General features: G+C 39.2%; 2 protein-coding genes across 3 annotated transcripts; both read left to right on the top strand.

Moving 5' to 3' along the window:
* The first annotated feature begins 1,772 nt into the window (after window positions 1-1,772).
* Window positions 1,773-4,937, top strand: LOC140773804 (uncharacterized). Its single transcript, XM_073116557.1, has 3 exons — window positions 1,773-2,162; window positions 4,226-4,375; window positions 4,470-4,937. Exons 1-3 carry the CDS (start codon window positions 1,938-1,940, stop codon window positions 4,542-4,544), a joined length of 450 nt encoding a protein of 149 aa, XP_072972658.1. The 5' UTR covers window positions 1,773-1,937; the 3' UTR covers window positions 4,545-4,937.
* A 605-nt stretch (window positions 4,938-5,542) lies between these two features.
* Window positions 5,543-9,759, top strand: LOC140774526 (uncharacterized). 2 transcript variants are annotated; one of them, XM_073117556.1, is made up of 7 exons: window positions 5,543-6,011; window positions 6,147-6,544; window positions 6,627-6,866; window positions 7,559-7,670; window positions 7,766-7,940; window positions 8,934-9,174; window positions 9,263-9,759. In XM_073117556.1, the coding sequence occupies exons 2-7, from the start codon at window positions 6,361-6,363 to the stop codon at window positions 9,541-9,543; spliced, it is 1,233 nt and encodes a 410-aa protein (XP_072973657.1). In that variant the 5' UTR covers window positions 5,543-6,011; window positions 6,147-6,360; the 3' UTR covers window positions 9,544-9,759. The 2 variants fall into 2 exon arrangements, with proteins under 2 accessions (XP_072973657.1, XP_072973656.1); XM_073117555.1 differs by having other exon boundaries at window positions 5,543-6,043.
* Window positions 9,760-10,382: the final 623 nt, after the last annotated feature.

Below are 10,382 nucleotides of genomic sequence, written 5' to 3'. Positions count from 1 at the left end.
TTTATCAGATTTTGATTTTATTTTTTTTTTAGTCTGTAAATAGTTATGGATGGCTCTCGTCGAAGGGGTAATTCAATTTCTTAATAAAAGCTCGAGAGTTATCATACACTAATCACCGAATTAAAGTTTGACCCATCCCTTTAGAAGCTTCACTGCATCACTAATCCAACCCAATTACCTCTCAGAATTGAGAGTACGAAATTCCAAAGCCAATAGCCATTAGGATTGTATATTTGCACTGAGTATTTTTTAGTAAAATTTCAAGGCAGGTTAATTGGACATCAGCCACACCATTAAATTTCCACTTGTCTCTCCAAAATATAATAAACATAAACTTTTCCAAATAGTCCAAAGCCTTATATATATTCCATTCCTCTGATGTTACATAGACCTAATTAACACAATAGTTCATTTAATGATGATATTTTGAAGACTTTATACTTATGCCTAAACTTATTTTATTAAAAAAAGTTTCAAACTAGTTCTTATACCTATGGCTAAAGTGAGACTATTAATTTTATCATCTAACTTAGTTAAAAATTACTTAAATTACTAAAATATTCTAACTCACTTCACTTCAACTCATTGTGTTCTCTACACCACCACCGCACCTTCACCGAAAACGAAAACTACGATGGTGCTCTCTCTCTTCCTTCTCCATACTCATTCTCAAAATTTTTTATTATTGTCAGAGGAACCAACAAGTTATTTATTACTTAATGTAATTGATTCATGAGTGATGTAGTTGAAAGATCCACCTTGAGAGGACATTCTCTTTCTCTTTTAGGGTAAGGAATAACGAGAATATGTCTGTCCATAAAAGATAAGAAATTAAAGGAAAAACTAATTTTAAAAATTATTTAGATATTTTCAATTAAGTTGGATAGAATATTTAATAATCACACTTTAGTTGGAAATTTATTTGAGACTTTTCGAAGTAGAGAGGTAAAGAAATTTAGGCATAAATATAGTTGTAAAAATAGAGATGATCATCGAGCAAGATTTAGGCCGGGCCTACAGGGCTAATTGAGTTGAGTTGTGTTCACCAGCTCTTTTGCGAGTGGGTTGGATTAGATCTAGTTCGTGTTAGGCTAGAATAGTCTAGTTCGTTATCGCCCACCAGCCAGTGAAAGAGTGAGCTCGGGCTATGTCGGATCGGGTGGGTTGGGCTCTACTAGGTTCATCTTCCACAGTTTCTCCAAATGAGTTCATCTTCTCTGGTTTCTCTAAATGGGTACACAACAATAGAAGAGCTACGACAAGTCTACAAGACTACAACCAGGGGTGTTATGGTAGAGTAAATTTGACTATGGCGACCGTCTCATCCTCCTCAACTCTTCTAACTTCTAAACTCATATAACCTCCGAATTCAACGACGGTGGCAATCGTTGGAAGTAGATGTAGCAAGGTTGGATGAGGAGAGGGAGAGAAGAAGTTGGTGCTATAATGGCGAGGAGGAAAACGAAAGATTGAGAAAGAATTTAAATGAACCGACTAACCCGGCTTTCGGGCCGGGCCGGGTGGGCAAATTGCTGGGTTGGGCACAGGTAGAATACAAATTTTCAATACAACGGCTGCAAGATTTGTAGTCCGTGGGCCATGCGTTCTTCGAAAGGAGGGGATAGTCTGCAGTTCCGGTTGCAAGGCTTTACTACATTCAGGTACTTTGCAGCCTTTGACTTGTAACCTAACAGTGTATACAATTGTAGCAAATTCCCACACTCCGCTGCATAGATCCGTCGCCTTCTCTAGGGAACCAACCGGAACACGCCAACCCTCTTTTCCACGAATCCGCGAGCCACCAGAAGCTCTTCCGCAGTTGATCGAAACTCGATTCTATCCGGAGTCGGAGAACGATCAAATCTCGATTAGAAGGGTATAAAAGAGGATAGAAGGGAGAGGGGGAGAGAGAGAGAGAGAGAGAGAGGATAACGACAATGGCAATCTTATGCTGTTCCTCTTGCCGCGGTCTCGTGTTCTCGCCCAAATCTCTTCTTCCTTGTCCTCTCGCGGGAGGGAGAGGAAGAGGAAAGGGAGGAGTTACAACTTCTAGAAGCTTCTGGAAGGGCTCTGCCCTCGTCGCCAAAGCTTCCATGGTCGACTCTTCCGAGAGCTCCTCCAGCTTCGCCAAGCGCGCGGAGCTGGCGTGGCTCATATCTCAGGTATCGGCCTAATAAATCCTAGTTTCCCCCTTTACATGGCGATTATTGCGAAAAGGAGAGATTTTTGTTGTTATGCTTGTGGTTTTGAGGTAGATTTGGGAATGAATGTCGTGAATTTGTTCTGGCTGTTTTATTGGATCCCAAACATTTCAACGATCTGCGTTTAGGTTCGGTTCATGTGATGGAGTCATTGGAAGTCAGTTGAGTGATTCCCGTTGGTTCTTATTCTAACTGCACCTACTGCGGCCAAATATCTATTTCCTGGCCTATTTTGTCGATTAGAATTTACATGGCGTATTAAATAATCTGCATGTTTATCTGATCAATATTTTCCAGTGCAATAATTTGTAAAAAGTAATTAGTACATTATTTATAGGATTTTGGTGATTAGATGTCAAACCGCGAGGCTGTCAGGGATGAGTGTTTGTTTCCCTTTGCATTCACACGCATGTATTCATCTGAGAAATCAAAGGCTTTCTACAAGTTTAAATCTCTCAGTATCTTGATGAGAGTTGATTATTGTTAAACATTCATTTAGTAAAACTAATTTGCATTCTTAGCAAAATTTATGAAAAGCATGTCTAATAGCTATTTTGTTTTGTGCATGATAATGGATTAATCAATTATTTAATGGACAGAAAGCAGATACCAAATTATGCTGAAATATATGCCCTAGTATCACTGATACTTGGAGAGGTTTATGTCTTAAACAATGCATGCTTATTGCCTATCAGCACCTTTGACTTATGTCCAACTGAACCACATGGCAAAGCTGACCATTGCTAAAAGTATATGATCATAGTGTGTTATTTACGTGCAGTTACTTGGTCACATTTGTTGATATTTAATGCTAGATTTCCATAAAGTGGTGGTCCTTTCTGTACTGCATAGTTTTTCTGTTATACTTCATTATATTTGTTATAGTCCTTCACCTTAAACTTGTAGTTGTAAAACCTACCCTTCTCTTATTTTCCTACTTTTCTTCTCTGTTGTGACTAGCTTTTCTGTTAAGTTGTGATAAAAAATATGGGAAACTTTCTTTCTATTTAAAATTGATTAGAAGATTGGAAAAGCCTTTTTCTTCTTGCCTTTTCGTGGAGATTAAAGGGCCAATTGAAATATTTCCCATCTAGCAATACTGCTTTGTTCATTTCCTTGATCCTCTTTCAATTTTCTTGACGTTGTGATTGTTGATGTCTGCCACCATCATTATGTGTTAGGTGTTAATTTCAGTCACTACTCTCTACTTAATGTCTAATTTATGCCTATGAAGGGTTGATAACTTGCATATTTCCTTGTCTCTATTTAGAAATCTGTTCCTTATATTTATCTGGATCAAGATATGCTTAGTTGAAGAACTGCTGTCATGATGACAATGCTTAGATGGAGTGGTTGTGTCATTGAAACAAGACATGGTAGAGGAAAACATCTCAAACTTGGCATGAACATTTAGCTTCTCTTCTTAGAGAAATTTACATGTAAAAAGTTAGAATGGACAGATGACTATGGTGATAGAGAAAACCTAAAGAAAACTATATGGTGAATTGTGAGGACAAGTTTGTGTTTGGCATAGAATTCCTGAAGTTTCTCACTTCTGAGTTCTGATAGATATACGGTATTTAGCTTTTGCAGTGACATAAGTGGCAGAGGAAATCATGCTTTGGTTCAAACTGGTATTGCATCTTATGTTGCTACTTTTGCAATATTTTCTTGCGTAATGATCTTCTTGTCAAAGATTAGTAGCACTTCTAGAAATCCGCCTCTGCACAGAAGTTCCTTTGTAAGTGTGCCCACAGACCTAGTTCAGTTTTGTTAGACCTGGGCCAGATTTTGCTCTAAGACTTGAGTTCCATGCCAAGGCATGTATGATATTGCTTGGCTGGGCGAAGCTGCATTGTTAAATATGACCAATTTAATCTGTTTGAAGTTGTTTCCTCCATCTTCTTACCCATGGATTGATTGTCACACTGCAGTAGAATTTCCTTGGTTGTAGGCATTCTTCGGAGGATGCATTGCCGAAGAATCTTTTACTAATATAGTAACACTATCCTCTCTGTATGCAGCAACCAAGACCAATTGCTTGTTCATCTTGCAAGTCAAAAGGCTATGTGGAATGCAATTGGTGTGGTGGCACAGGCTTCTTTATCCTTGGTGACAACATGCTGTGTGAAGTGCCATCAAGGAATACTAAATGTGTGATATGTGCAGGGAAGGTAACATGATACATAGACCGTAAATTAACTGCGATATCCTTCAATTTGGTACAATCTGAGAGTTCTAAGCAAACCTTTTATGTGTTCAATCCAGGGTTCTACATGCTGTGCTGATTGTAAAGGCACAGGATTCCGCGCCAAATGGTTGGACAATCCTCCTCCTCACTGATGAAAGCTCGCACTTAGTCCAATCGTAACATTAGCTTTATTTACACCTGCTATTTGTTAAATATAAAAAAAAATTATTTATTTTTCCACCTTAAATTTGAGTCCAATATATGTAAGTGGTGTTATAGTGTATGGAATAACTAATGTTCATAATCCCGCTAACTTATTGACCTTATTATAGTGAAATGTAATGATCTTACTGATCTTTTTTTGACCTCTGTTATATGTAAGTGGTGTTATAGTGTATGGAATAACTAATGTTCATAATCCCGCTAACTTATTGACCTTATTATAGTGAAATGTAATGATCTTACTGATCTTTTTTTGACCTCTGTTATATGTAAGTGGTGTTATAGTGTATGGAATAACTAATGTTCATAATCCCGCTAACTTATTGATCTTATTATAGTGAAATGCACCGATGCTACCTCTGTTAATTATCCATCCATCTTAATAAAGTAGGTATGTTATGCATAACTATAAAAAAAATAATAACGCTTTAATTTAAAATTTATATTTTATTTGAATCAATTTATATTTCTTATTATACTTTTACTGTATAGATATTATCAAAGATAACTATTATGTCACTATTCTCATTTCCAACCAAATATTAAGTTAGATATACAATTAAAAAAAAAGAAATTAGAATAAGAATCATCTTTAAAGTTGGTTCACAGACTACTTATTGTGGAGTAAAATGACTTGTTGAAGGCAAACATTCTACAAACAAATCACAAGCAATTATGTTCGGATGATCAAAGTGGCTAGTGTTATAAGCATTTTTAGATTTGAAGCGTTACCAATTTAATTATAAAATCATTAAATTTCCACTTTTTTTCAATCGCAAGCAATTTGGTTCCAAGTGTAGTTTTCAGTAAAGCACCGGATAATTTGCATTATAAGCAATCGCTCCATCATTAATCGTACAAACTCTTTTGATTTGTAACAAAGTAGAATTACCTTTTAACTTTTTATCAAATTTGTAATTAATGATCTTTGGTGGTGGCAAACTGCAAAACAATCCGGCTCGACTCGTAAAATCCGACATTAGACCGAGTTGTTTCGATCCGACCAATCTGACTCACTGAAGAAAGACCAATGAGCTACATAAAACCCCAAATAGAATCCAAAGGACTCAAGGAACCCTAACGGCGGACATTAGAGGCGGAGCAGGAAAGAAGACGATGAGGGTGGTGACGGCATCCGTGGCGCAGGCGAAGCGGATCAAGCTCTCGAAGGCCTCCGCCATCGTTTCCCGCTTCGCCGCCTCCGGCGGAGGCGCCGACCCCGAGGTCGCCGCGTACTTGGGGCGCGCCGCAATCGCCTTCGAGGAGCTGGTGAACTTCCACAGAGGAGTCGCCGGCGGCGAGCGGGTTCATCAGAAGAAGGAGAAGGAGGCAGAAGACGGCGATGACGTGGACCTGACGGACGTAGGAGAGGAGAAGAGCAAGAAGAAGAGGAGGAGGTAGATTGGAAGGGAGGGTTAGGAATTTGAGAGTTGAGACGTTATTTTCTTTTTCCTTTTTAATCAGGACATTTTTCGAAAGTGTAGCTTACTCAATTTCTAATTGAATTAATATCTCTTTTTTAATATATTTAGAGGTAAATAGTTACGGACGTAATCTACTAAAAGGGTCGGATTCCTACACGGATCGGATACATGAACGCAATCCAAGGGATACCTATATAAACTTTTTCCTCGTTCGAATTCCGATTCCTTCACACGTGGCCCTTCGCCTTATAAGAGCAAAAAGGAACTCACCGTCTCTCCGATCGATCTCCTCCTACTTTGATTCCTCTTCGTCGAGATCGAGATGTGGGCCGCTACATGCCTCGCCTCCTGCTGCGCCACCTGCGCCTGCAACGCGTGCCAGTCCGCCGTCTCCGGAATCGGCCGCCGCTCCGCTCGCATCGCCTACTGCGGCCTCTTCGCCCTCTCCCTTGCCGTTTCATGGCTCCTCCGCGAAGTCGCCGCTCCTCTCATGGAGAAACTCCCCTGTAATCCTTTATCCCTAATCCGTACCCGTCTCTCTTTTTGTGCCTCTTTTAGGTCACTCTTTGGGTTTTTTTTTTTTTGCAGGGATTAATCACTTCCACCGGACGCCGGATCGCGAGTGGTTCGAGACGGATGCTGTGCTTCGTGTTAGCCTGGGAAATTCCTTGTTTTTTGCGGTGTTGGCGATCATCATGGTGGGAATTAAGGATCAAAAGGATCCAAGAGATGGGGTGCACCATGGTGGTTGGATGGCGAAGATCTTTTGTTGGTGCGTGCTGGTGTTTCTCATGTTCTTCGTGCCCAATGGTGTCGTCAGCTTCTACGGTAAGGTTCCAAGGGTATCTCTTTTTGTGGTACTGAAAGCTGCCTTGTCTATGTATAAATTCGGATTCCTGTTAGGAGGGCTATAAATTAGTTTACTGGTTACCCCGGATGAAAGTAAAAGAAAATGATATGAATTTTCTCTTAATTTTAAAAGGTAGTCTTAAATTTATAGTAGAAAGATAGAGTTGTTTAGGACAATTTGAAGATTAGTGTTCACAGGCGCTCCTTATCTAGATTTGTTAGGACAATTTGAAAAGTATTGCTTACCATTACTCCTTATCATTCCATATCCTACTCTCTTGTCTCTTATTGGGGCAGAGCTGTTGGGTGAGAAACCTTGATAACTTCCCTTGAACCAACCCAGATATAGTGGCGTTGGCTCCAAAGAAAGGGTTTGTGCACTGATGAAGGCCCTTGTGAGTGAACATAACAGGTCCGAGAACTTACTTTCTTTGTCAACCAAATGGGGAAACGAGGAATTTTTATTTCATGTAGTTGGTGCAATGAATTCTTTGTTTATTTGTAGGCACCTAATTTACAATTTCGCTAGTAATTGACCAATCACCATCTTAGATAAATCTGACAAACTAAGTGCATATCCAGACTATTCTTGATGTGTCTATAAGGTTGTGTTGATTTGAACTATAGGCCTTTCATTCTCTTTCATTGACATTAAAACCTTTTCTATGTAGAGACGGCATCAAAATTTGGGTCGGGATTCTTTCTTCTGGTTCAGGTTGTTCTCTTGTTGGACTTTGTGCATGGATGGAACGAAAGCTGGATCTCAAAGGATGAAAATTTTTGGTTTGTCTAGTGATGCCTTCTTTAATTTTGTCTTGTTGGTTGTGAATTTTTGGTGCTGAGTATCCTTAATTTTCTTTACTCCCTCTAAACTACAGGTATATGGCATTGCTCATTGTTTCGCTTGTCTGCTATATTGGCACATTCTCCTTCTCAGGACTGCTCTTTCACTGGTTTTCTCCATCAGGACATGATTGTGGGCTCAATACATTTTTTATTGTCTTAACATTGATTTTTGTATTTGTTTTTGCGGTTGTTGCCTTGCATCCGAAGGTATGTTCTTGCCATGATTGTCAACTTTTACCTGATCATTTACAATGCATGCGTTTTCTTTCTTAAAAAGAGTATATCTATTCTACAAATGTTTATTTATGACCGATGTAATATATAAAATATCCTGATTATTGAGTCATTGACTTTATAATGCTGGATCTACTGTCAGAATGGCCATTTGTTGCCTTCTAGTATGTCTTCTTGTTGTCTTTTAATGTTTGAAATGGTTGATGTACTTGCCATCATTTATGTTATTGTCTGTTTACAATGAGGATGATCTGATTTAGACTAATTTTATTTAGGAAAAAACTGGTAGAAACTTTCTTGTCTTTGGAGTCATCATCAGTCACATGTTTGAATTAAAGCCTTGGTTCCTGGATGATGGTGTATTTAGCATATTATATCTAAGTGATGGTGAAGGTTGTTGAAATGTTAAACCTATCAGTTTGATCCGAACTGTAGTTTATTGGTGGATGATTGCCTCATTTATTGGCTTATTATCAGTAGAATAGAGATGTAGATATTTTGCTCGGTGCATTTTGCTAGTTTGAATAAATTCTTTTTGCAATAGAAGTATGTCCACTTTGGAAATTCATGCTGCTATGGGACATTGTTGCAACACCTAGGTTATATTTTCGCAATGCTTGTCTCAAAACCATGTCTAGTCTTGGGCCTCTTGGCATTAGAGAAGAATGGTGTCACCTTTTGTCGTAGTATAGCTAAGTTGCTGAAAATATTCTTGAGAAACTGATGCCTAATATCTTTGATTTACTCACGAGCATAGTCTTGTTGTTTGTTTCTGAATGTATCAGTCTCTACTTGTGCTTACTGCCTGTTTAGGGTGCTGTGCAGCTCAAATTGACCATTCTTTGTTCTGTTGATTTTATTGGTATTGAATTTTTTATAGTTCCTGCTATCAGCAGCAGGAGTTGGGTCCCATGATTCCGTTACTTTCTTATTTATGGGCATAAGTTTAGTTGGTATTTTTTTCAGGTGAACGGCAGCTTGTTGCCTGCATCAATAGTCTCCCTTTACTGCACCTACCTATGTTACAGTGGACTTTCCAGTGAACCAAGGGATTATGAATGCAATGGTCTCCATAATCATTCGAAAGCTATCTCAACTGGAAGTCTAACCTTGGGCTTGCTCTCTACCATCCTCTCTGTGGTCTACTCTGCTGTCCGTGCTGGTTCTTCGACAGCTCTGCTCTCACCACCAAGCTCACCACGTGCCAGTAAGTATTCGCTCTTCGGTTTTAGAACTCAACTATTGCAATAGACAACATGTCTCTGAGTTCCCTTTCCTTTTTCTACTTGCTGTAGGTGTGGACAAGCCCTTGTTGCCCTTCAACAAGGCAGAGGAGCAGGAAGTGGCAAGCCCCGTTACCTACTCGTATTCCTTCTTCCATCTCGTCTTCTGTCTAGCCAGCATGTACTCGGCAATGCTTCTGACTGGCTGGTCAACTTCGGTTGGCGAAAGTGGAAAGCTTATTGATGTGGGCTGGCCATCGGTGTGGGTTCGGATCGGTACTGGCTGGGCAACAGCAGTTTTGTTCATCTGGTCCCTCATCGCTCCCATCCTCTTCCCGGATAGGGAGTTCTGAGCCTGTCCAACTGCCAAGACCTGCATGCATACAAAGCTTGTAGGGCCAACTGTCTAGTGTAAATATTTTTCTTGTATTTAAATCAAACTCAAACATGGATGGTGAATCATTCTGAGTGCGGCACCAAGTGGTGATGATTTTCATTAATTGTGTTGGACTTATAGTAAGTGTGGTGCTTAATAATTTATACAATGCAACACTTGGTCTTATCTTGAACTTTACAATCTTATTGCAGGCTATTACTGGAAAAAGTAGAATAATTTGAAGCATAAATGATGCATGGTGCTTGTCTGTATGCTTTTTAATTTTTACTTCCGTTTCTTGTGACAAGCTCAAAATTGTTATCAGGCTTTTCAGTTTAGGTATTTTTTTCAATCTTTTTAATGGATAGGCTTCATCTAGTAATTTCTGTTTATATACCTGAATCCAATCAGGATGTAAACATTTGACAATTTTTTTGAGAGGAGGTTTTGCCGAGATCGATGAAACAGAGCTCCATTTTGCGACGGCAGCCCCTCGATCCACATGTACTTGTTATCGGAGCATTAAGGCTTCTCCGGCTTGGCCACGTTGAGAGCACTAAACTGCCCGTTGCGGTTGTGACAAGATGGAAGGAGAGGTAGAGAAATAGCGACGGTGGGGAGGAGGGAGGAAGGACGGGAGAGGCATAGATCTCGAGAGAGGAAGGAGGTTAAGTTAGTTAGAGATAATTATATAATTTATTTTATTTAAAAAAGAAATAATGTGATAAATGTAATGTCACCAAGCGGGATATTGTAACTTAAAAAATTTAGGAGTTTTTATAAAAATCAGGTATAAGGTGTTGACGTAATTAACTC

The sequence above is a fragment of the Typha angustifolia genome, chromosome 13 (assembly GCF_048772165.1).
Source record: "Typha angustifolia cultivar Huaian chromosome 13, ASM4877216v1, whole genome shotgun sequence".
Classification (NCBI taxonomy): Eukaryota; Viridiplantae; Streptophyta; class Magnoliopsida; order Poales; family Typhaceae; genus Typha; species Typha angustifolia.
This window is presented reverse-complemented; position numbering and strand designations above follow the sequence as displayed.

Coding starts and splice junctions, on each gene's coding strand:
- LOC140773804 (XM_073116557.1), top strand. CDS start 1,938: ATGGCAATCTTATGCTGTTCCTCTTGCCGCGGTCTCGTGTTCTCGCCC. Junction 2,163..4,225: donor TGGCGTGGCTCATATCTCAG/GTATCGGCCTAA, acceptor CTCTGTATGCAG/CAACCAAGACCAATTGCTTG. Junction 4,376..4,469: donor GTGTGATATGTGCAGGGAAG/GTAACATGATAC, acceptor TGTTCAATCCAG/GGTTCTACATGCTGTGCTGA.
- LOC140774526 (XM_073117556.1), top strand. CDS start 6,361: ATGTGGGCCGCTACATGCCTCGCCTCCTGCTGCGCCACCTGCGCCTGC. Junction 7,941..8,933: donor TTGTTGCCTTGCATCCGAAG/GTATGTTCTTGC, acceptor TATTTTTTTCAG/GTGAACGGCAGCTTGTTGCC. Junction 9,175..9,262: donor ACCAAGCTCACCACGTGCCA/GTAAGTATTCGC, acceptor TACTTGCTGTAG/GTGTGGACAAGCCCTTGTTG.